Source organism: Dipodomys spectabilis, unplaced genomic scaffold (assembly GCF_019054845.1).
Source record: "Dipodomys spectabilis isolate Male_0828 unplaced genomic scaffold, ASM1905484v1 ptg000342l, whole genome shotgun sequence".
Lineage (NCBI taxonomy): Eukaryota > Metazoa > Chordata > Mammalia > Rodentia > Heteromyidae > Dipodomys > Dipodomys spectabilis.
The window spans coordinates 161,081-186,966 of NW_024871019.1; the positions used below are offsets into that span (position 1 = coordinate 161,081).

The 25,886-nt window shown below is 44.2% G+C and overlaps 1 protein-coding gene across 1 annotated transcript; it reads left to right on the forward strand.

Annotated features, from left to right (window-relative positions):
* Window positions 1-25,350, forward strand: Pcolce2 (procollagen C-endopeptidase enhancer 2). The gene is made up of 9 exons (XM_042665713.1): window positions 1-97; window positions 1,660-1,768; window positions 14,592-14,847; window positions 15,187-15,311; window positions 17,120-17,256; window positions 17,986-18,140; window positions 19,808-19,891; window positions 23,230-23,397; window positions 24,811-25,350. The coding sequence occupies exons 1-9, from the start codon at window positions 27-29 to the stop codon at window positions 24,939-24,941; spliced, it is 1,236 nt and encodes a 411-aa protein (XP_042521647.1). The 5' UTR covers window positions 1-26; the 3' UTR covers window positions 24,942-25,350.
* The last annotated feature ends 536 nt before the right edge of the window (window positions 25,351-25,886 follow it).

Below are 25,886 nucleotides of genomic sequence, written 5' to 3' on the forward strand. Positions count from 1 at the left end.
CTGGGGACCCCGAGCCCGCGCCGGCCATGAGGGGCGCCGGCGCCTGGATCCCGCTGTGCCTGCTGCTGAGCTTCGCCCGCGCGCAGCCCCCCGACAGGTACCCCGGGACCCCTCCCCGCGCTCCCCCCACCACGTGGCCGGGGGGAAGGGGGCCCCAGGCGTGGAGACCCCCTCCCCCAGAAACCCAGGGGGACCCCACGGACCCACCTGATGGGGGGGCGGGGGCTGGGCACGGGCGCCCCTCCTCTCCCCCTCCTGGGCCTCAGCCTCCCCTTTATGCCCGGGGCCAGGACCCTCAGAAAGGGACTTGGAAACCTCTCCCTGCCCCTCACCCGGCCCCCCCTGCCCCTCACCCGGCCCCCCCTGCCCCTCACCCGGCCCCCCCGCCCCTCACCCGGCCCCCCCTGCCCCTCACCCAGTCCCCCTGCCCCTCACCCGGCTCCCCCTGCCCCTCATCTAGTCCCCCCCGCCCCTCACCCGGGCCCCCCGCCCCTCACCCGGGCCCCCCGCCCCTCACCCGGCCCCCCGCCCCTCACCCGGCCCCCCCTGCCCCTCACCCGGCCCCCCTGCCCCTCACCCGGCCCCCCCTGCCCCTCACCCGGTCCCCCTGCCCCTCACCCGGCCCCCCCTGCCCCTCACCCGGTCCCCCTGCCCCTCACCCGGCTCCCCCTGCCCCTCACCCGGCCCCCCCTGCCCCTCACCCGGTCCCCCTGCCCCTCACCGGCCCCCCTGCCCCTCACCCAGCCCCCCTGCCCCTCACCCAGCCCCCCCTGCCCCTCACCCAGCCCCCCCTGCCCCTCACCCAGCCCCCCCTGCCCCTCACCCAGCCCCCCCTGCCCCTCACCGGCCCCCCTGCCCCTCACCCAGCCCCCCCTGCCCTGCCCCTCACCTGGCCGGGCTCCCATCCACACCTTCCCCAGCCTCTCTCCAGCGACCCTGCTGGTTGATGCTTTCCTCAGAGCCTAGAACACTACATGGAAGACGTATATGATCCACCTGTCCCCCTGCACACACGTTACCCATAGGTATAGACATATACAGGTATCACACACACACACACACGCGTGTGCGTGCGTGAGCTATACGAATGTGGCCTATCATACACACATGTCACCTACATCCATGTGCACACCTGTGATCTCTGAGGATAGACAGGTATATGCGTGTCCTGTGATCTCTGTATGTTAGCTATCTATGTAAACATATATATTGTTTTGTTTTGTTCTGGTCAGTCGAGGGGCTTGAACTCAGGCCCTGGGCGCTTTTTCCCTGAGCTTTTTCACTCAAGGCAAGTGCTCTACCACATTTGAGTTATGGCCGCCACTTCTGGTTTTCTGGTGGTTCATTGGAGATAAAGAGTTTCACAGACTTTTTCCTGCCCATGCTGGTTTTGAACTGCAGTCCTTAGATCTCAGCCTCCTGAGTAGCTAATGACAGGTAAGAGCCACTGGCACCTGGCCTACTATCTTCAGTTGACTAAGAAGGCATGAGTGTTTTTATCAGGCTATGACTTAAGTATTTTAAGAGCCAGCAAGGCTTCAGATCTTCCATTTATGATACACTTCACTCTAAGCCATACGTACCACTTTTTCTGAAGTTGACATTAGATTACTAGACCATGGCTCAAATGAAGTATTCTTTTCTCGTTTATTTCCCCAGACCTGTTTTTACATGTGGCGGGGTTCTCACTGGCGAGTCTGGATTTCTCGGCAGCGAAGGTTTTCCTGGAGTGTACCCTCCAAATAGCAAATGCACTTGGAAAATCACAGTAAGTTTTTTTTTTTTTAAACAGAGGTATTCTCTTGCAAGAGGGGGTTGGAAACTGCAAAGTGGCGCTCTTTTTCCTCTGGTATTGAGATCTGGGTTGGAGGCAGATGCCTGGAATATGAAATGTTGGATTGACGTCAACTATTTGGGAGATTTTTATTAAGCAATCCGGTGGTGCCTTGCAGTAGACATCAGAAAGGACTGGAGATAGTGCTTGAAGGTATAAATTCTTACTGCAAACCCAGCCTCACTCTGTTGGATTTTTACACATTCACGATGAAGGCATATTTTCGGTGGAGGGCTGTTGTAATGAATGACCTTTGCCCACACACTGATTCCTAGGGGAAACAGAAGATTGGAGGTAGTGCCTTGGCCTTCCCATTAGGGAACCGAAGAAAATGGACTTACTATCTCTGAGTAGAAACCACCACTCAAGGAGATCTGAGACTATAGAATGGTAGAAATGCGGTCAGTTTCAAGCATGCTAAAACGCCTGTGCTGGCTAGTGACGGCTGGGTTATACCATCTTAAGATAAGAAGCCAGAGTTGGACACAACTCACTTAAAACAAGAGGGAGAAAATAAGAAGTCTGGATTTCTTGTCAGGTTGAATCATTCCGTTGGTATGACAGTGATTTTCAGCTCTCTCCTTTCGTTTTTCATTGTCGGGAAGTTTTGGGTAACTAGAAACATCGATTCATTAAGTGCTTATTTAATCAGGTTGTGTCACCCACATGATGGCTTTCGTTTTGCTTTGGTTTTTTTTTTTTTTTTTCAGTGCTAGAAATCAAATCCAGAGGCTCAAACATGCTAAGCAAGGACTCTACCTCTGAGCTTTACTCCCTAACCCCATATTATTCATTTACTTCTATTTATTTGTTGGTTCTGCGTTAGACACAAGCTGGCCTGGAACTCACGATCCTTCTGCTTCAGCCTACCGAGAACCCAGATTATGATTTATACAAATAGCTGCTCTGACTTGTGTAGACTAGCACTTTACTCTGTATACCAGACACATACTGGACCATGTAGTGAACAAGCACCTCACTCGAGCCTCAGCACCACTCTGAGAAAACACATCACCTCCTCCCCTCTATCCAGGGGGAAGCTTAGGCCTAACACTGCTATAGATATTGACTTAATCAGATGACTGGTGAGCAACGTTTCATGCTAAGTAAAACATCTTCTGCACAAGAAGGCTGTTTGACAGAAAGGAGAGGAGAAATATTTATAAATGGTATGGAAATCCTTGCACAAAATTCTGACTCAGTAATTATACTCTTCTGAGCTTATTTATTAAGTAAATCAACACTCACCAAAATGGATTGGGTGACTATTCTATTGAACCACTGTGATGGGCCCGAGGAGCAAAAAGCAAGCTATGGTTTCTGTCTTCAAGGAGTTTGCTATCTGGTGGAGAGTAAACAAAAGAATTAATAACAGATATGTATGTAAAGCATTTTGATGCTCAAGTACATAAACTGACTACTAAAGAGGCTGAGATGCAAGGGTCATGGTTCAAAGTCAACCCTGAGACTCTTATTTCCAATTAGCCACCAAAGCCAGATGTAGAGCTGTGGCTCAAGTGGTAGTGTTAGCCTTGAGCCTAAAGCTCAGGGATAGTGTTCAAGTCCCAGTATTTGCATGTGCATAGGCACGCATGCACACACGCATGCACGCACACACACATACACAAACATACACTACTTAAAACTGGTTTATATGTTGATCATTTGGAATTGGCCTTTTTAAGATTTAATTTGACTTCACAAGGCGGTATCACAGGTGCTTTGCTATTTCCAAACAGGACCAATAAATATCTGCTAACAAGAATTTCAGTGCAATTTTCCTGTGGTACTCTGGAACTTAGGTATGTATGTTGAGGTCATCTTACTGAATCTACCCTTCAGGTGCCTGATTAAATTTACAAGGCATTCACATTTAATTTAATGCACTTGTAGATTAAAAATGAGGTTGTGGATTTAACGCTTCTCAACTTTTTATTCAACTCATGAGAAGATTGGCAGTGCCGGGTGTGGGCTTGCATATTTATATCCAATTTGAAACATACAGGAAGATCGGCCTAGGTGTGTAATTTGAGAAGACAAATAATGAATTTAGGCAGGAACTCAATGTTTAAGTCACTTAATTATACCTAAGGGTCTATCAAAGGGTTCTAAAATTACTGTAACTATTATTTGCTTGGTGTAAACAGCAGGATAGATAGAGGAAAGGAATTTTGGCCCTAACCACATATATCCTGGCTTTAAACTATACATGGGATTTAGAATTATATAGAAACTTGAATTCCAGTCTTAACTATAGGCTGTTATATGTATGCACACATATATATTAAAAGAACATATATATTTGCTTTACTAGACACAGTTATTTCAATGGCTAGAATAGTTATTTAACCAAATGGTGAGTTAATATCATCTACAGGTAAGAAAAATACATAGTTGACAGAAAACATTTGGCTATCCAAGGTGAGAGTTGTTTCTGGGCTTGTCTTGACATTGAACCTCACAGCAGGAACGCATGGTAAAGCAGAACTGCCCATCTCCTTCCTGGCAGCCAGGAGGAAGCTGGATCCCATTATACCCACTGAGGACTTCTCGTGGACTCCTCCTACAGCCCTTCCTGAAATTTCCACCACCTCCCAGTAGTACCATGGGCTAGGGACCAAGCCTTCAACATGCAGGTCTTTGGAACATTCCAGATCTAAAGACACAATCATGTCGTTCTTTATTTTTGCTTGTTTTAGGTATACTAAACACACCATAAAATGCATGGATTTAAAATTTTCAAAGACACACACTTGTACAACCAATGCCCCAATTATGACAGAGAACATTGCTAGAACCTTCTTTCTGTTTTGTTCCTTCCTGACCCAGTCCCCTTTCCCCACAGGGGCAAGCGCTGTAGATCAGCTTTTCCTATTCTAGAACTTCTTAAAGAATAGGATATAGAATGCACATACTGGTAAGGGCACACCTTCAAAACTCATTTCTCTCATTTATGCTAAAAGTCACACCCCTCCAAATACTGTTTTACTAGTCATCTGGGAATCCCTGACCCCATCAAAATAACACATGAAATGAACCATTGAAATGCTTTGATATTTCTGCCAAAAATTAACTGACCATAAGAGAATAAGCCTGTTTTTTACACTGTATCCAGTTCCATTCCCACTTTTGCTTATACTAATTCTCTGCTGCTTACAGGAAGAATTTTGGTTTTCATAATTTTTTTTTTTTTGGTTGGTCGTGGGGCTTGAACTCTGGGCTTGGGCGCTGTCCCTGCGCTCTTCAGCTCAAGGTGAGTACTCTACCACTTGAGCCACAGCGCCACTTCCAGTTTTCTAGTGGTTTATTGGAGATAAGAGTCTCACGGACTTTCCTGCCCAGGCTGGCTTTGAATGGCGATCCTCAGATCTCAGCCTCCTGAGTTAGCCACCGGCGCCTGGCGAGAAGTTTTTTGGTTTTTTTTGTATTTGTTTTTCTGCTTATGTGGTGCTGAGAAATCGAACCCAGGACCTCATGCAATCGAACCCAGGACCTCATGCATGCTAGGCAAACACTCTATCACTGAGCCACCTTCCCAGCCCCATTGGTTATCATAATTCTGGTGTGACACAAAAGAACAAAGTAAAAAGTGGAAAAATAGCCTTAAATGATACTGATAATATCTTTTTTTTTGGGGGGGGGGTCCGGTTGTGAGGCCTGAACTCTGGACCTGGGCGCTCTCCCTCAGCTCTTCAGCTCAAGGCTAGCGCTTTACCACTTGAGCCACAGCGCCACCTCCGGCTTTTTTCTTTTTTGCTTATGTGGTGCTGAGGAATCGAACCCAGGGCCTCAGGCATGCAAGGCAAGCGCTCTACCACTGAGCCACCTTCCCAGCCCCATACTGATAATATCTATATTCCCTTTCTCCCCAGTCTCAACACTTACAAGCCTCCCAAAGTTGCTTTAATTTTGCTAATATATTTATATGATGGACCCATATATTAACTGCATAAAATCTGTGTTTGTAATTATTCCTTATTTGTTTTGTTTGGGGAGATTTTTTTTTTGTATTGAACTCAGGGCATTCTATCAGGCCCACTGTGTATTTTAATTTTTGATCTTTCATATTTTCCTCTGAAAATCAGAGGAGAAACTTTTTGTCCTTAAGAAGGTGGTGTTGTATTTTGTCATCTAAAAATCATAGGGGATCCAAAAAAATAATAATAAAATGAGAAACAATGTTCCTTGCCAGCGGATTCTTGATGAAGAGGGTCTGTCATCAGCTCGTTGCTATTTTGTGCAGAATAACTTCATTATAACAAGCGGGTTAGAGATGCCCTGCCTCTTGATTTTGGCTTAGAATGGATTATGAAATCAGACCTTCAGTGTGACTCAGCTGTTTGTCTTTTTTAAAAGTTCAGTTCTAATTGTGTTTAAAGTTTTATAGAGCTGACAATTTAAAAATAATGGGCTAAAGATGTGAGTAGATATTTCACCAAAGAGATAAATAAATAGCCAATTAGCACATAAAAGATGATTAGCATTGTTACTAAAGATGTGGGAAAAAAAAAACCCGCAATGAAATGGTGCCAGTGGTTCATGCCTGTAATCCTAGCTACTCAAGAGGCTGAGATCTGAGGATCATGGTTCAAAGCCAGCCTGAGAAGATCAATTCAAGAGATGCTTTTCCCCCAATTAATTAATAAAAAGCCAGATGTAGAAGTGTAGCTCAAGTGGTAAAGCACCAATTTTGAGAGACAATGTTAAGCAAGAGTGGGAGGCCTGAGTTCAAGCTCTAGTACCAGCATGCGCATGTGTGCGGGGGCACTGCACACACACACACACACACACACACACACACACACACACACACACACGATGTGGAGAAACTGGAGCTCTTTAATACTGCTGATAGTAATGAAAAACAATGTAGCTACTTGGAAAATTGTTTTATTTGTAAGTTAAATTTTTACCATGTGACTCAGCAATTGTACTCTTAAGTGCAAGAAAAAATATGAAAATACACTCTCACACAGACTGGACAAAGATGTTTGTAGAAGCATTATGAATAAGAAGCCAAAACAATATATCTATCTCTGTTTTTTTTTAATTGGGCAGGATCTTACTATATTATAGCCCAGTCTGGCCTTGAACTCATGATCCTCCTATCTTAGCCTCCCAAGTGCTGGAATTACAAGTGTATATCAGCACACTCATCAATATGTTAAAAATACCCATCAACTGACAAATGCATAAACAATATGTGGTATATCATACAATACAATATTATTTTGCCCTGAAAGTAGTATTATATTCATTCATGGTGCAAAATGTACGGATCTCAAAGATATCACAATATTTAAAAACAAATCACATGCAAAAGGCCCTATACTGTGTAATTCCATTTATATACCATGTCCAGAAAACCCAAGTCCATAGAGACAAAAGAAATCTTATGGGGTTGGGAAGGTGGCTCAGTGGTAGAGCGCTTGCCTTGCATGCCTGAGGCCCTGGGTTCGATTCCTCAGCACCACATAAGCAAAAAGAAAAAAGCCGGAAGTGGCACTGTGGCTCAAGTGATAGAGCTAGCCTTGAGCTGAAGAGCTGAGGGACAGCACCCAGGCCCAGAGTTCAGGCCCCATGACCGGACCCCCCCCCAAAAAAAATCTTAGGGGCTCATGGTAGTATAGGGAAAGGGATAGGTGTATGTTTGTGGTGGCAGCGGGGGCAGGGGGGCAGTCTAGGTATATCTGTGTATGTATGTGTATAGTTATTCATGTATAAATATATACACACATACCTATACACATAAATACACATGCAGCATGTCATTAGTATGACTATATTGTCTGTTTTGAAGGAATGGCAGTTAGAATGATGGGTAACTCTGATCAAGCTGTGTGGTACACATAAATGGACATGTTAAACTGAACTCCCCTGCACAATTATTTGAAGATAATATAAGATTCTATCTCCAATTAACCAGCAAAAAAAGCTGGACTGGAGGTGTGGTTCTAGTGGTAGAGCACTAGCCAAATGAGAGCACAAGGCAGTGAGTTCAAGCCCTAGTAGGAAGTTTCAACTCTCGAGAAGAGGAACTGGAACAGAGTTTGTATTAGATGAGAATATCAATCAAATTTTAGAGACTGAGAAATTAGGTGGGCGCTGGCAGCTGGTTCAGCAGACCAGTGGGAATTTGGTGTCGGCCAGAGTGGGGAGAAGGTGCTGGAAGAGGTGCTGGTTGTCGCTCAGGATCCCTGAAAGGCCTAGAGTTAGAGGCCCTTGGTTTCTTGGAAGGCAGCAGGGCAGGTGAGGTGAACATGTGGAGTTATGTTAGAAAGCATTGTGAGAGTGGTTGCCTTCCCAGGCTCCTTTCTCCACCCCAATCAGCAAATGGGGTGTCTCCCCCTTCCACTTCCTCTCCCTTCTCTTTCCTTTGGGGCCTGGCTTTTTTTTTTAATCCCTAGGAACCAGAGGGGGACTTGGGAACTGCCCAGTATCCTGGAACGGGCCAAGTAGAGGCATGGCACTGAACGCAGGGGAACTGAATTAAACTCTGTGTGTTGGGTGGTGAGACCCTTGGCATTCTTCCTCCTGCCTCTCCCTCTGAATTCTACAGGAAAGTCTTCACCCCTCACGAAAGGCACTGAAGGAACTGAGAGAAAATGATAGCCCCAAAGCAACAAGCTTTGTCCAGACACCGTGGTCCCCATTACAAGGCGGTGACAAGCTCTGCCACTGAGCTTGCTCAGTCCCTCAGTTCTGAATGTGCTTGCGCAGATAAGGAGTACCAGACACCAGAGGAAAGTCACTTATATGAAAAGCTAGAGCTCCAGACACACCGAAAACAAAAACACCAAGAAAACAGAGATGAGGAAGAGCAGAATGTAAACTCTGTCATTATTATCTTCAAAATAGATGCTACACACAAAATAAAAACAGGCTGCTAACAAAAGAAATGACATACTAAGAAAACACATGGAAATGAATAATGAGAGTAGAAACAAAAAGTGAATAGAAAGGCTACAAGATAAACTTGAAGGCACTTAGAGAGTAGAAAATAAAAGAAGTGTTAAAGAGAAAAACATAAGAAAATTAGGAAGTCTCAGTAATGAGAGTCCTACAAAAAATTGAACAGGGAATTCAGACAGGAACTATTATTATATATATATAACTATTAGTGTAATCCTCAGGACAATGAGCAAAAACAGGCAAGCCATACTGCTGTTAAATTTAGCCAAGAAAACCCTCATGTTTCTGTAGGAGAAAAATCATAGAGGGAAAAAAAACTATGTTTGCACATTAGAGGCTGGAAAGCAATGGATCAATGCCTTCATAGTTCTAAGGGGAAAATATTTTAAAGACATAATTCTGGAATCCTACCAAATTGGTGGAGAGGTTTGAGTACAGAAAAAGATACTTTTGAGATATGCGAGACCTTAAAACTTTTGAGCTTTGTAAGAAAACTACAAAAGCAAAAAATCCAGCAAAATGAGAGAATAAAGCAAATACGAAAACTAAAAAGACATAGGCACCTTAGAGTGATTTCCCAAGTTGGGGATAAAGCCAAGTTCTGAACCAGCCAGCTGTGCAGCAGGCCTTGTGAGAAGGTAATGTAGACAGGATAAGGAGAGCAGGAAAATAAGAGCTCCAAAATGGATGTTTCCAAGAAGCAAGGGGAAACCCAAGGATACGGCACTCAATTGTTCCTGAGAGGGGTTTTCATGACAAGGATATGGAAAGCAACACCAACCTTAAGTTCATGTTGTTTACTAGGTAAACAACAATGCAACAGCATAGCACCATCATGACTATTTAGGAGGCCATTGTACTAAAAAATGATGAATACTGACTTAACCAGAAAGTTAGTGAAGGAATAAGCGAATTATAGGAAGCAAACAGGTAGAGATGAAAAGGAGGTAAACCAGGAAGTAGCAAGACATTTTTTAGTTCCAATTGTTGCTGTTTTTTGTTTTCTTTTCCTTTTGTTTGTTAGAGTGTATTCGGGAGGGTGAGGACACATAAAAGGTGGAACAAAGGTGAACAAATACAACAGTGGGATTCACTAGACACTACGTGGAAAATGAAAGGATAGCTTGTGCATGGGGAGGGAAAAACCAGGAGGATGAGTCGTTAAGGGTGACATGTTTCAAAAGGAATTGCACTCACTACTTATTAGCAGATTCATGTAACTGTACCCCTCTGTGTATCAGCTCTACAACAACAATAAAAAAGAAGCAGCAGCACAAACTTATTATTTAGGGATAAAAAAAACCATGGAAGTAAATTCCAGAATAAATAAAGTATAAGATGTTTATCGTTCAGGAGTAGACATCGGGGAGGAAGGACTGTTGTCTGCCATTAAAGCTATGATACTGTCGATGACAAACTATCCATATTATTTTACTCATTTTCATTTTATTTATTTACTTATTTACTTTGGAGTTTTGGAGACAACATCTGGCTATGTAACTCAGGCTAGCCTCTTAACTCAATATCCTCTATGCCCCAACCTCTTGAGTCACTAGGATTACAGACATATGCTACCACACCTACTAGTTTTTTCTCCAAATAGAAATCACATTTAAAAACAGATTCAGTTCTCTCTTATAGCAGCCTCAAGCTGCCATTCAAACCCTGCCTCTTATTTGTTTGATGGCGTATTAGCTGATCACATCCATTCAGTGCTTTTTGTTGAGTATTGAGTGCTGGTGATGGAATCCAGGGTCTGACGTAATTCTCAACCACCTAAAAGCATCCATAGCCTGTATATGTTTTGTTTTTGGTGTATTTATTACCTTACTGAGATTGCTTCTTCCCAGAATGGAAGGACTTTTCTGTTCCAGTTCAATAATCTTGAGTTCCTGATCTGATGAAAATCAAAATTATACAAGTCTTTTCTTGAAACTGTCATGTCAGAGCCCCTTTCCTCTTAGGTTACTGTGCAGGAATCAGCTTTACAGTAGAAACCTGTTTGGGATAAAACCATATTCCTCTGTCATTAAAAGAAGAAAACATGGGCTGGGAAGGTGGCTCAGTGGTAGAGTGCTTGTCTTGCATGCATGAGGCCCTGGGTTCGATTCCTCAGCACCACATAAGCAGAAAAAATAAAAAAGCCGGAAGTGGCACTGTGGCTAAAGTGGTAGAGTGCTAGCCTTGAGCTGAAGAGCACAGGGACAGCGCCCAGGCCCAGAGTTCAGGCCCCATGACCGGACCAAAAAAAAAAACACAACAACAACAAAAAAAAGAAGAAAACATGACTGTCACCCAAAGGGCCCCTAGCACAAGGTAGCAAAAGGCTCCTCTGGTTTTTAGACTGGCTGTTTTTAAAAACAGCCCTCTGAAGAGATTCATATTAGTGCTTCAGGATGGGGACTCTTTCTCCTCCAAGAGTCTCCACCCATCACATTTATCCCATTCTGAACTAACTCATGTTGACAACTGCTAGAGAACTGAGTGTCCCCAAATGACTTTAAGTACTTTGTTCTTTTTGGGGGGGCGCGCAGGGAGACATTGAGAAATTGGCTCAACTTAATTTTCACGACCTTCTGCAATCCTTGATCATAAAACACAACCCTGAAAAAGAAATGAGTATCTTGACTTAAAAAACTCAGCCTTCCTTTACATGTGGATTGAGAGACCGTAAGGAAAAAGTCCACCTGGGACCAGTGTAGTGCACTTGTAACATCCCTCACCTGCCTGGAGGTCTCAACTTGCTCCAGGGAGACTGTGGGTTGTGGCGGTGTGGACCCTCAAGAGTCTCTATTTCAGAACTATTGGCACATTGGGACGGTTGAGAGCAGGATACATGAAGTGAGGACAGAGAATGTTTCCTGGCCCATCATCCCCACCTTCCACGTGCTTTGCGCATGCCTGGCCTCCAGCTGCCCGTGGAAGGTTGAGTGGAGCAGACGCAGGTCAATCAGAGCGGAACATGGTTCACTGCTGGGTAAAGGGCCTGCTGCAGAGACCTGGGAGGCCTGGTACCCATCCAGAGGGAAGAGTGGGCCCTGGAGTAGAAAAGGGGAGATAATGCCTTCCTCCCCCAGATCTGGGCACTGGAAGGAGGGGTGAGAAGGCAGTTTCCTGGATTTGACTTTGACTTCAAAATTAAAGTGAGAGTCAGTGATTGGAGGTACAGAGAATATTCCAGGCAGAAATTGCACAGAGAAAGAAAACGACTAGATGCATGTGAGAATGGGGAGGTCGAGAGTCAAGATATGAAGGTCTGGGTGTAGTGAGTCACACCTGTAAGCCTAATTAGACTTGGGAGACAGACGTTGGGAGGATGATAGTTCAGTAGTGTTTGCCTCAGGCAAAAAGTTTGTGAGAAACATAACACCCCTCCGGCGTCCCATCTCCACGGAAAAGGCTGGACATGGACAAGTTCTTATCTCAAGCATGTGGAAAGGGTAAATAGGAAGATTGCAAGCTTCTGATATATTTCCCTCTTGAAAGATGGACATATATTTCAACCTAATTTGTCCATACATATGTCTGGCTTACATTTAGGGGTAGGTGTGGAAATAGGTGCTGCGCTGCGCAACGCTGCCTCTGCAGTGTTAGGTAAATAAACTGTGGTGTGCAGGTTAGAGCGTGACTTCCTAAAGGTCTGTCTGTGGAAAAGGCAAATCAGACATACTGTGAGGTCAGGTCTGGGGGAGAAGCTGTGGATGCAAAGTGGAACATTTCTGCATTAGTGTGCTCTCGAGACAGACCAGCATCCTCTGTTTGCATTTTGCTGGCGTATCCTGAAAATGCAAAGCACTGACTTAAGATGCATTTCCCTGCTTGCTGGCAGGAGCCCTGGCATCGAAAGCGCTTGGCTGGTTTGCCTGTGATGGGAGGGACGTCCCAGGAGCCGTGGGGTGAGCTGAGGTCACTGTTCAAGCCTTAGGCTTCACAAGTCAGTGCCATACAGGGCCCAGCTGTTGACAGGAAAAAACACAGGGACTGAATCCTTTTCCCATAGGCAGATAATCTCACAACACAGTAACTACCAAAAAAAGTCAAGTTCACTGAGTTTCTACTTCTAGTGTTAGCATTTGTAGATTTGACATAAGAAGCTTCCAAAGGGCTATGCATGTTCTTATTGTACAGACTGACTTAGAAGCTGGATGAGGTGGTACACACCTGTCAGCCCAGCACTTGAAAGGCTCAGGAAGAACGATGCTTACATTCAAAGCCCAGCCTGGGCTACACAGCAAGTATCTGTCTCCAAAATATAAAGGCCCAGACACGACCTACAAAAAGGAACATGCCCTTCGGAGCTCTGCTGCAAGAGGCGGAGCCACTCAGTAGGAATCTTGTCCAGGATTTGCGTGGTGCTTTCATTTAGTGCCTAATAGATCCATTCATGCAACAAATATTTTTGAGGTTGAGCCTTGACTTGGGCTGTGTGCTGTGCCAGAGGCCAGGGGTGCAACCACGGGCAAGGCATGAGGGTGCTTTGCCTCTCATAGCTCCCTCTTCAGGAAAAAAGCATGAGGAAGGGATTTTGAGGGAAGGGCTGTCTACTGGGCAGAGCCCATTTCAGGGCTGGAGGGTGTCTGGGTGAGTGTTTCAGTAGGAGGGAATTGTTTGAGAGAAAACAGACATGAATGTTTGGCATAGACGGACACACACACACACACACACACACACACACACACACACACGTATAAAGCTATTTTGAAGATCATAGAAGGAAAGCCACTAAATTTGTGAAAGTGATTGCTTCCAAGAAAGGAAGGAGAAAATGTGGCCTGAGATGGAGGCAAAGGAAGCCTCAGGTTTATCAGCAATGTTGTATTTTACTAAAGGAGATTTTCACCCATGTGGTCAAGTCAATTCTGGTTCATTAGCATATGTGTATTATATTGTTCTGTGCATCTTTCTGTGATATATATGTGTGAGTATATATACGCACACATACACACACACACATATATCCTTAACAAAGAAAAATCCAGACTGTAGACTCAAGTGGGAGCTCGTCTTCAGAGAATAACAATCAGGGACTCTTATCGGCACTATAGTAGAGCCAGCCCTGGCGAAAAGCTAGGAGACCTCATCTCAACAAGCAAGCCATGAATAAGGCATATGTAGGAGAGAGAGATCCAGGACTAACCTTGTCCAAAAGCAAGACCCTATCTGAAAAATAGCGAAAGCAAACATGGCTGAGTGTGAGGCTCAAGTGGGACAGTGCCAGCTTAGCAAGCATCAGACCCTGAATTTAGATCCCAGTATCACCCAAAACAAGAAGTGTGCACCAGGGGACATTAGTTGAAGCTGACTGCTCATATGAAAAACTAAGAACAGATGTTGTACACTGGAAAGACCCACAATCACATGCATTTAATCCGTAATAGAATTTCTCTTTGACTTTCAATGTATGCTGACACTTGTCTCTGGGTACCATAGACCCACACTAGTACAGATCACCTGGGGGTTCTTTGTGTAAGCAATGACATCATTTAAAAAGACTGAGAATCTGTTGAGACAAACTCTTAAGAAACAAGACTGTTTCCCTAGACAATAATGGAATTTTTCAGAAGAGAATCAGTAATTCTTCAGAAGAGAATCAGTAATTATATATTAGGAATGTAGTTTACTGGAAAACTTTTCCTACAGTTCAGATTTGAAAGAGGAAAAAAAATCATCTTGGATGATCCCCCTTTTATTGTTGAGGGGCTGAGAACTGAATCCAAGGGCTTCTTCACGCATGTAAGGCAAGCACTCTGCCACTGAGCCACAACCCAGCCTGGTACCACGCTTGGACCTTCTCACTTGTATCCTTGACTAGACACAGTGTCCTCCTTGTCCCTTGTCTTGACAGGTCCCCGAGGGAAAAGTGGTGGTTCTCAACTTCCGGTTCATAGACCTCGAGAGTGACAACCTGTGCCGCTATGACTTTGTGGATGTGTACAATGGCCACGCCAACGGCCAGCGCATCGGACGCTTCTGCGGCACCTTCCGCCCAGGAGCCCTCGTGTCCAGTGGCAACAAGATGATGGTACAGATGATTTCTGATGCCAACACAGCTGGAAATGGCTTCATGGCCATGTTCTCTGCTGCTCAACCCAACGAAAGAGGTACGGCTTCCATTCAGTGCAGAACGAACTCTTATAGATGCATTACTGTGACAGATGCCAGCTGGGGTTGGGGGCGCTTGATGTACATTTACTTGGCACTTGAGGTATGGTTACTCCTTTTGCCTATGGCTCTGGAGCAGTTCTCAAACAGAGAGCTCAGGAATGCCAACCAACCAACCAAGAGCCTCTACCCTTACCTAAGTTTACCATGAGCTAATAGGACTATTAGCTTATACAGTCTCCTATTAGCTCCTCGTCTTCAGAGGGTTGTATTGCCCTAGCCTGCATTGGGATATAACTTAGATTGTTATTTATTTTTCCTATATTTAATCACTTCAGGAGACCTGTATTGTGGAGGGCGCCTTGAAAAACCTTCTGGTTCTTTTAAAACCCCCAACTGGCCAGACCGGGATTACCCTGCAGGGGTCACCTGTGTGTGGCACATCCTGGCCCCCAAGAACAAGGTGAGACTCCAGGCAATGCCAGGAAAGCATGGGAGTGTGACCTGCCCGGATGGCGTGGCTCCTGGTATGAGAGCTAAGGAACCAGGGAGAAAAAGCCATGCCGGACACAGGCCCTTCCTCAGGTGAAGATCCAAGCTGACTTGCCCTGGGCACTGTTTAATCTGCAAAGCCAGGGACTTAATTTCCGATGATAGAATTATCATTTGCAAACACATTTTAAAAATATAAACGGTAAGCAAATCCCACCTAAGATGGCTCCACCCTGGAGCAGGCGTTAGGAGCCTGGTGCTGTTAAGTGGCATGGATCAGCTGGAAGTAGGGGGAGGTGTTAAAAATCCCCAGCAACATCTACATTCCAGGATCCTCATTGTCACAGCTCACACATCATGTCCTGGTCACCAAACCAAAAACAGCCTGCATGTCTTGCTCGAACAAAGCCAGACATCATGCAAGCACGGCTGGCTAGCTCCTCAAAGAACCAGTGTCTGATTTGAAAATGGGTCTGTTTAAGGGTGTTTAGAGACTGCAGTTTAAAATAAAAATTGTTTCCCACAAAAAGCTTTGCTGTAAGCAATGAATAGGGGTTGAAAGTAAAGCTCAGCAGTAGAGTGTTTGTCTAGCATAAGCAAGATGAAACCTACGTTTCATCTCCAGTGCTGTGAAAGTTAGAAGGATGGATGGATGGATGGATGGATGGGCAGATCAGCAAAGAAGGTCTACTTTTCTAGTATGTATTAGCTTGCGGGTTGTATGAAATTTTGCCCTTTTGAGGTGCTACTTTCAGATATTAAGGACAGAACTTGATTGCAGGAATAGATGAAACTTGAATTTGGGGAGCTTTTAAACATAACTTCGTAGAAATGATTAAGAACACTACTTGTGTAGGTCCTTCTATATGTTTCTTAAAAAAATACTACTAGTTGAGTGGCTCATATCTCTTATCTCTCATTGTGTTTTCTCCTCCCAGCTTTATGAGATATAGTTGACAAATAAAAATATATGTATGTAGATTATACAGCTTGATGTTGACACTGCTTAATTAGCAAAGCCAGGGGTTTAAACGCATACATTCTGAAAGAGTATAATCAAGCTCTTTAACATATGTATCATCTCTCCTACTTATGCTTGTGAGCAGGTACGGCTAGAAAATTTAAGATCTCCCCCAAAGGAAATTTTTAAGCATAATATATATGTGAAGCCAGGTGCCAGTGGCTCACGCCTGTAATCCTAGCTACTAAGGAGGCTAAGATCTGAGGATCATGGTTCAAGCCAGCCTGGGCAGGAAAGTCCGTGAAATTCTTATCTCCAATAAACCACTGGAAACCCGAGTGGTGCTGTGGCTCAAGTGGTAGAACACTAGCTTTGAGCTGAAGAGCTGAGGGACAGTGACCAGGCCGAGTTCAAGCCCCATAACTGGCAAAAAAAAAAGTGTGTATTTGCATATAATTGTGTCAATTATAGTTTCCATGCTGTGCCATAGATCTCCAGAGCCAATGGTCTTATTGTAGCTGGAATTATACAGTGATCCTTCCTAAGGAACTGCAAGAGAACTGAGCTGTTGGATGTACGACGCTAGTGAGGGTTGATCTGGTTTTGAGATCATATTTTGTAGTGATTAAAAGTGAAAGTGAAAGAAAACTACAGTTTTCTTAATAAGAAACACACAACAAGAAAAAGAGATTTAAACAGAAAAAGACATTTTTCAAACAAAAATCCTAGCATTGTACAAATCTGGAAAGTGGGAGAAGTCCATCTGATATTATTCACCACTGTCACCTGACATTTCTAATGTTGTGCTTCTTCAAAAGCTTATCGAGTTAAAGTTTGAGAAGTTTGACCTTGAGCGTGATAACTATTGCCGATACGATTATGTGGCTGTGTTTAATGGCGGAGAAGTCAATGACGCTAACAGAATTGGGAAGTTCTGTGGGGACAGTCCACCTGCGTAAGTAACACCTATTTGTGGTTTTAATAGTTTAATGAGTCTAAACTTGTTTTTTATGAAATTGCCCAAGTACGTTTAGATTATGGAAGGTTTTATGCTGCTGTTTGGTCAACAGATTCTTAGGCTCCATGTTGGAGAAGCCTTAGGCCTGGTACTGGTGGCTCATGCCTGTTATCCTAGCTACTCAGGAGGCTGAGATCTGAGGATCACAGTTCAGTGCCAGCCCAAGACAAGATCTGTGAGCCTCTGATCTCCAATGAACCACCAGAAAACTGGAAGTGGCACTGTGGCTCAAGTAGTAGGGCACTCGCCTTAAGCTGAAGGAGCTCAGAGACAGCACCCAGGTCCAGAGTTCAAGCCCCACAACTGACAAAAAAAAAAAAAAAAAAAAGTTGGAGGCCCATCCAACACTACCAGCAAAGCCTAGCTAACTTCTACAGGCTGGTGATGGGACCTTGAACCACCTGAATGCTCTTCCTCAGGTGTCTAGCCCACAAAAAAGGGCTGATCTCAGGGTTGTAGTGGAGATGGAATGGAAGAAATAGAGTACTTGGCTGAGCAAACACAGTGCATTATTGTTTAGCAGATGAGGACTTTGACCTTTTTATTCAAGAGTGTGAGCTTTTAGATTTAAGCAAATTACCCTGTTACAGTCAGAAATGATGGGAAGGTAAGATCTTTAGAATTTCAGAGAGGTACCACTTAAACTTTCCATTTGTCTCCTTTTAGGCCAATTGTATCTGAGAAAAATGAACTTCTCATTCAGTTTTTATCAGACTTAAGTTTAACAGCAGACGGGTTCATTGGTCACTACAAATTCAGGCCAAAAAAGCTGCCCACCACTCCAGCCCCGCCTGCTACCACAGCGTACCCTGTCACTGTGGGTAAGTTCTTTAGTTTGGAACTTGTGCACATGCATTAGAAACAGAAAAGGGATTCCTTTGAAGTAAAAATACTTGAAACTAAAGTAACTACAGTCACTAGATTCCATAAACATCCCCTAATTATGACAACCAGACTGCTTCCAGAGATTGCTATCTGTCACCTACAGGGCAAAAACACAGTGGGGAACCACTGTGTATACCTACTGAGATTTACTTTAATTTTTTTTTGGGGGGGGGGGGTCCGGTCATGGGGCCTGAACTCTGGGCCTGGGCGCTGTCCCTCAGCTCTTCAGCTCAAGGCGAGCGTTCTACCACTTGAGCCACAGCGACACTTCTGGCTTTTTTCTATTTGCTTATGTGGTGCTGAGGAATCGAACCCAGAGCCTCAGGCATGCAAGGCAAGCACTCTACCACTGAGCCACCTTCCCAACCCGAGATTTACTTTAAAATCTGTCTACTTCTCAGTTCTTAAGATCCTCCTAGCCACAGCCAGCCTCAAAGTAAGTATTTAGTCAGTGCTTACTTATAGCAAGTGACAGATACAATACGCTACATGTGAGAATTTCTAAAACCCTGAATGACTTCCAGTCAGGCAATTACATACAAATATATATATATATATATATATATATATATATATAATATATACAATATATTATATATGTATATATTTTTGTTGTTGGTCATGGGGCTTGAACTCTGGGCCTGGGCGCTGTCCCTCAGCTCCTCAGCTCAAGGTTAGCACTCTACCACTTCAACCACAATGCCACTTCTGATTTTCTGAGTGGTTTATTGGAGATAAGAGTCTCATGGACTTTCCTGCCTGGGCTGGCTTTGAACTGTGATCCTCAGATCTCAGCCTCCAGAGTAGCTAGGATGACAGGCATGAGCCACCAGCACTCACCACGTTTTCTTTTTAAGGTTGTTATTATTATTATTATTATTTTGTGTCCGGTCGTAGGCCTGAACTCTGGGCCTGGGCGCTGTCCCTCAGCTCTTCAGCTCAAGGCTATTGCTCTACCACTTGAGCCACAGCGCCACTTCCGGCTTTTTTTTTCTTCTGCTTATGTGGTGCTGAGGAATCAAACCCAGGGCCTCATGCATGCAAGGCAAGCGCTCTACCACTGAGCCCTTTAAGCTTATTTTTTAAATTATCTTTAAGTAGTTGTACTAAGGAGTTCCCATTTAACAAAGCAGTTGATGAATGCAATATATCTTGATCAATGTATCCAGAAAGTACCTTTCTATCCCCAGGGGACCACTCTAGGATTCCTTGTGCAAAGGAAGAATTACCCTGTATCTTAGGTCTTCAAGAACCTTTGGATTAGGTTTTTCGCAGCAGGGTATACAAAGAGTGTATCTATTTTTGGTTCTGGTGTTAGTTGTATAGAAAGGAAAAAGAGAATAGGGCTAAATTTGGATTATCTTTGGTCTTGGGTTTAAAATTCAAAAGAGGTATTCGGTTGCCCTGAGGAAATTAGAGCAATTGTTGGTGGACTGGAATTTTTTTTTTTTGCATGGTTTATAATTATTTCATGGCAATGCCAGATTAGTGGCTTAGGAAATAAATGTTAATTTTAAATAGGTTTAGATGTAAACATCAATTATACTTGAGTTCATTTTCCTGAATCATGTTTTCCTTCTTTGAATTTCTTCTTTGACTTAAGGTTTAAAACCTACCGTGGCCCTGTGTCAACAAAAGTGTAGACGGTCGGGGACTCTGGAGAGCAATTATTGTTCAAGCAACTTTGGTAAGAAATAAAACCTGGCCTTTTCTCTCTAATGAGAAACTTGAGACTGCACACTTAATCTCAAAGGAATTCCCATGACTTTAATGGCAAAGTGTCAGTAACACTGCTTATGTGCCCAGGAAAACGTTTTCCTCCACTCTAGGCGTGTCAGCTTATGGCGTTTGTAGGTAGAATAAGATGAGGTGAGAAAAACAAATTATTCAGAAAAAAGTGTCTTTTTCACATACGTTGCTGCGGCTGACTCTTCCTGAAAAACCCTGTATCCTTTTTCCTTCACATATTTTGCATTTGCAGGTTATTTTTTTTTCACACATCTGTGATTCAACTTAAGTGCATTACAAGCCAAGCTTACATTCAGAAGCTCACCTCATTCAGAAGAAATTCAAGTACTTTGCCTATAATGTGCTTCCAAAGGACTAAATTAAAACCTGGACCTCTGAAGTCCACTTGGGGAACTCTTATGAATTGAAACCTGAGGAGATAGGACTTAAGGACTCAGAATTTTTCCAATTACAAAACTGTCCTATCTGTGAACACTACTTCAGAGCTGAATTTAATTGTGTCCTTTATTTTCAAAAGTAGGTTCAAAGAAACATTTGCGAGGTCTTATCAGGAAAAGAAAGTTGTTGGTGCCCAAGTAGGTTATCTACAACAAAGGGCCTACCCAGAGGCTAGGTTGGTGTTTGGTGTCATAAAGTGTAGCCCCGAAGGGCTGTATTACAGACAGGAGAGTTAGGAGGGTATGGAGTCTGGAGTCCTAAATCTTATTGCAGCTGGCCTGGTGAGATTCCAGCAAGTGGCACAAGAATGAAACTAAACAGCACCATTTGCTATCCCATATAGGTTAGTCTTCTGTAGGGGGGCTCAGGAAATCACGCTCCCTGGGCTTTGGGAGCCGCCTGATTCCACCTGGCTGTCAGCTGATATGTGTAGTGAAGTCCCGTCCTCAGGAATCAGAGTACAGTGTGAGGTGTCAGGAGCTTGATACAGTACACAAGCATGAAGGCTCGCTTGGTAACAAAGTCCTGAGCTTGACTGATAAGTCCATTTGACTGTGATTCACTTTGCTGGCACAGGTACCAAACCACATCACGACTGGCCGATGGGTGCTCGGCAGATTTAGGTGTCACAATAATTGGGGAGTGCTGCTGAGTTTTATCTGGGCAGGAATGCAATGGGTTAAAAACAAAATCTAGTGCAAGTTCTGTGCCACAGGGAATTGTCCCCCTCAAACTGCTACCATGACAACAGCAGCCCTTTGAAAGAGACAGCATCCCTCCTTGTGTGGCTTACAAGAGACTTTCTGTGAAGATACTGATGGACGAAAGAAGGCACTATATGAAAAGAACAAGTAGATTTTACTAGACATGTTTTTAATGCGAAATTTTTTTTTTTTTTTTTTTTTTTTGTCGGTCGTGGGGCTTGAACTCTGGGCCTGAGCGCTGTCCCTCAGCTCTTCAGCTCAAGGCGAGTGCTCTACCACTTGAGCTACAGCGCCACTTCCGGTTTTCTGGTGGTTTATTGGAGATAGGAGTCTCACGGTCTCTCCTGCCCGGGCTGGCTTTGAACCGCGATCCTCAGATCTCAGCCTCCTGAGTAGCTAGGATTACAGGCGTGAGCCACCAGCGCCCGGCGCGAAAATTTTTTTAGGTTAGACTCCATTCTGTACTTTGACATGTAAAATGAGATAGACAGGATGGACAAGAAGGTGAATACAAAAAGGCCAGAGAGAGACAGAGATCTGTGATCATTAGAAAGAGATGGCCCATTAGGATGCACAGAAGTTCAAGAAGAGGGACTGGGAAGGTGGCTCAGTGGTAGCGTGCTTGCCTTGCATGCATGAGGCCCTGGGTTCGATTCCTCAGCACCACATAAGCAGAAAAAGCTGGAAGTGGGGCTGAGGTTCAAGTGGTAGAGCGCTAGCCTTGAGCTGAAGAGCTGAGGGACCGTGCCCAGGCCCAGAGTTCAGGCCCCACAACTGACTAAAAAAAAAAAAAAAAAAAAAAAAATTCAAGGAGAGAGTATGGCTGGAGAGGAGGCGAGGGAGAGACAGAAGGTCAACATTCACCCACACAGACCAAGTCCAAGTGCTTCTTCCACTCCACTATGCAACCTACAAGTACAACATTGCCTCTAACGGTTCAAGGTCTTGTTAAATATTCATAAGCAGAGCCTCATAAGCCAACCGTTTATATGGTAACTGATCCATATATCAGACAGAATATCTTTAAGAGTCCCCATTAGAGCAATAGATTGATATTCAACAAGTATTTAGGTTTCTCTCCTAGTTATCAATAACCAACAACCAGGGTAACTAGAGCTCCATGGCGTTATTTACTTTTTGCAGTATTGGGGCTTGAACTAGGGCCTCACACTTCTTAGGTAGGTGTCCCACCACTTGACCATTTCACCAGCCCCGTGCTTTATTGTTCAGATAAGATTCCTACTCTTTTGCTGGGCACTGGTGGCTCATGCCTGTCATCGTAGCTACTCAGGAGACTGAGATCTGAGGATCACAATTCAAAGCCAGCCTGGGCAGGAAAAGTCCGTGAGACTCTTATCTCCAATAAACCACTGGAAAACTGGAAGTGGTGCTATGGCTTAAATGGTAGAGCGCTAGCCTTGAGCTGAAGAGCTGAGGAACAGTGCCCAGGCCCAGAGTTCAAGACCCACAACTCACAGAAAAAAGAAAAAAAAATTCCTATTTTTTCCCCAGGCCAACCTGGACTGTGATCTTCCATTTACACTTCCCACTGTAGCTGAGATGACAAGCATATCCTATGACTCTAAGCCTTTTCTGTTGAGATGGAGTCTTCTCAATTTTTTCCTCCCAGGCTGACCAGAAACCATCATTTTCCTTCTGATCTCGGCTTCCTGGAGCTGGAACAATAGTCCTCAACCACCAGCACTCAGCTTTCAGAACCATTTTTTTTTTGGTCAGTCATGGGGCTTGAACTCTGGGCCTGGGCGCTGTCCCTCAGCTCTTCAGCTCAAGGTTAGTGCTCTACCACTTGAGCCACAGCGCCACTTTGGTTTTCCGATGGTTTATTGGAGATAAGAGTCTCATGGACTTTTCTTGCCTGGGTTGGCTTTGAACTGTGATCCTCAGATCTCAGCCTCCTGAGTAGCTAGGATGACAGTTGTGAGTCACCAGCACCTGGCTCAGAACCATTTTTAAAAACTCAGGATTGTGAACTCAAGTCAGGCCTTTTCTTTAACATTAAAACTATTTCATTTCTGAAACAGAGAACATATCTTTATTTTCACTTTTCCTTGCACTTGCCTTCCCTGGCATTTGCTGTCACCTAGTTTCCAAGACGTTTTCTTGTCTTCTACAGTATTAACTGGCACTGTGATCACGACCGTCACTCGAGGTGCAAGCCTCCATGCCACAGTCTCCATCATTAACATCTATAAAGAGGGGAATCTGCCAATCCAGCAGGCTGGCAAGAACATGAGTGCCAAGGTCGTTGTGGTCTGCAAGCAGTGCCCTCTCCTCAGAAGAGGTGAGTAGGATTGGGAAGGTGGCTCAGTGGTAGAGTGCTTGCCTTGCATGCATGAGGCCCTGAGTTTGATTCCTCAGCACCACATAAGCAGAAAAAGCCAGAAATGGTGCTGTGGCTCAAGTAGTAGAGTGCTATCCTTGAGCTGAAGAGCTCAAGAGTTCAGGACCCACGACCGACAACAGCAACAACAAAGTAGTGTAATAAGGAAAGGTCTCATCTCTCTCCTAGGGAGTCTCTGGGATCACCAAGGGGATGACACAGCTTCTTGGAGCAGGATATGGAACTTTCTAAGCAGTGGCAGGTATAGAGAAGTAAAGTCATGGCTAATATGTCCACTGGACTTGATAGCAAGGGAAGGCCCCGGAGGGAGGCAGAATTGAACAGTAACCCCAATTCCTATAACTTGTAGAAATAAATAATGCGTCTCAAATCTTTAGAGTTGAATCAACAGGGGACAGATGTTGCGAGAACAGTTGATTTTGTCAAGTGTAAGCATAGTGATACGCTGACAAGAAAATGCCCAGCAAGCAATAAGAAATGTGGAAGTGAACTTCAGAAGAAAGAATTCCAGCTTGAACTCAAGAATTCAAAGCTTGGAAGTCATTTGAAGAGAGAGAGAGAAAGACAGTTGGGGAGGGGGAGACCAGAATACTTTTTAGCATCTGTTTTTCCCCCAAAGTAATAGAAAAGTGCAAGAAGGATCTTAATTACCTGTGCCCTCAAAAGTGTTCATCATAGACATGCTTGTTGAGATGCAGATGAAAGTTCAACACAGTGGGGCACTGGTGGCTCATGTCTGTAATCCTAGCTACTCATGAGACTGAGATCTGAGCTTGTGGTCCAAAGCCAGCTCAGGCAAGAAAGTCTATGAGACTCTTACCTCTTATTAACCACCAGAAAACTGGAAGTGGTGCTGTGGCTTAAAGAGATAGAGCACTAGCCTTGAGCAAAAGAGCTCAGGCCCTGAGTTGAAGACCCACAACCAACAAAACAAAAATGTTCAACACAGTAACTGAAGAGGTCAACTAGCTGCAGCCCAGATGCATTATGGGACTATGGGAGGCTGTCCAAGGATGGCGCATCATGCAGCACTGAGGAACCTTTCGTATTCATGCAGTACATTAATCACAGGAAGCATCAAGAAACTACACGTGACTGATAGCACTGAAGAGCGAGGGACCACACGTTGACTGTATCTCACTGCTGCTTATAGGTTCCTTGCACTAGCAGAACTAGAATTTACTGCTAGTTGAGTTTAACTTTTTGCTTAAACCAGATTTATCCTAGATAGCTAAGTGGATAATTTATATCACTTACAGAGAAAAACATTTACCCAGAGAAAAGTTGTGGTCTAAGTTGTTTCAAAGGATGTACATAAAGAAAATTATTCATTTATGTATTCTCTTCCTTCAGGTCTAAATTATATTATTATGGGCCAAGTAGGTGAAGATGGACAGGGCAAAGTGATGCCCAACAGCTTTATCATGATGTTCAAGACCAAGAATCAGAAGGTTCTGACCGCCTTAGAAAACAAGCGATGTTAACAGAGAACGTGTCCACTTAAGCGCAGTCTGTTGCTGTCACTGAAAGATCTGCTCTCCCTAAGTAGAAAAAAAATCGCATAGGATTGAATCAGGAGCTTCCTGAAAGGTTGGACTGATTTTCCTGTCATGTCATGTAGATGATGTGAGTCCTTGATAGGGCTGGTGGCCGTCCAGAGTCTGTACTGAGAAAAGTGTATCTGCAAACCTGCCGACTAGGTTGCTGGCAGGAAACGAACGGTGCCAAGCGTTGGCTCCTGGGAAGCCGCTTATTTATAAATCTGTCAGAGGATATTTTTGAATCGAGTTGTGTGAGGAGATTAAAAAAGAGGTTTTATAAGTGCATTATTTATAGTGATTATTTGTCTTACCTTTAGGCATTTCTGAGGTATTGCTTTCTTCTCTTGCATTTTTTTAAAAGTAATGCTTAATAAAAACATTTTAAAATGATTATGAAGCAGCCATTAGATTTGTCATTGTATAAAATATACCCCTTCTTATTTGGTGGTACTGGGGTTTTGAACTCAGGTCCAAACTACTCTTTCCACGGATAGCTTGTGTATAAAGCTTAAACAGTTTAGGGTTTCATGGTCAGTAATGGGTGATACTGGCTAATCTTTTGATTCAATCATGCTCTGGTGGCTCATGCCTGTAATCCTAACAACTCAGGAGGCTGGGGTTTAAGGACTGCAGTTTGAACCCAGCCTGAGCAGGAGAAAGTCCATGAGACTGTTATCTCCAGTTAGCCAGCAAAAAGTCAGAAGTGGAGAAGTGGCTCAAATGGTAGAGTACCGGCCTTGAACTAAAAAGCCAAGGAAGAGCTCCAGGTCCTGAGTTCAAGCCTCAGTACAGGCATACACACACACTCAAAAAATAATGAACATATTTTATTGCATAGATAGACCTGCAGAGCCAACTAGGGAGTTGTAGAAACAACCAGACATTCTT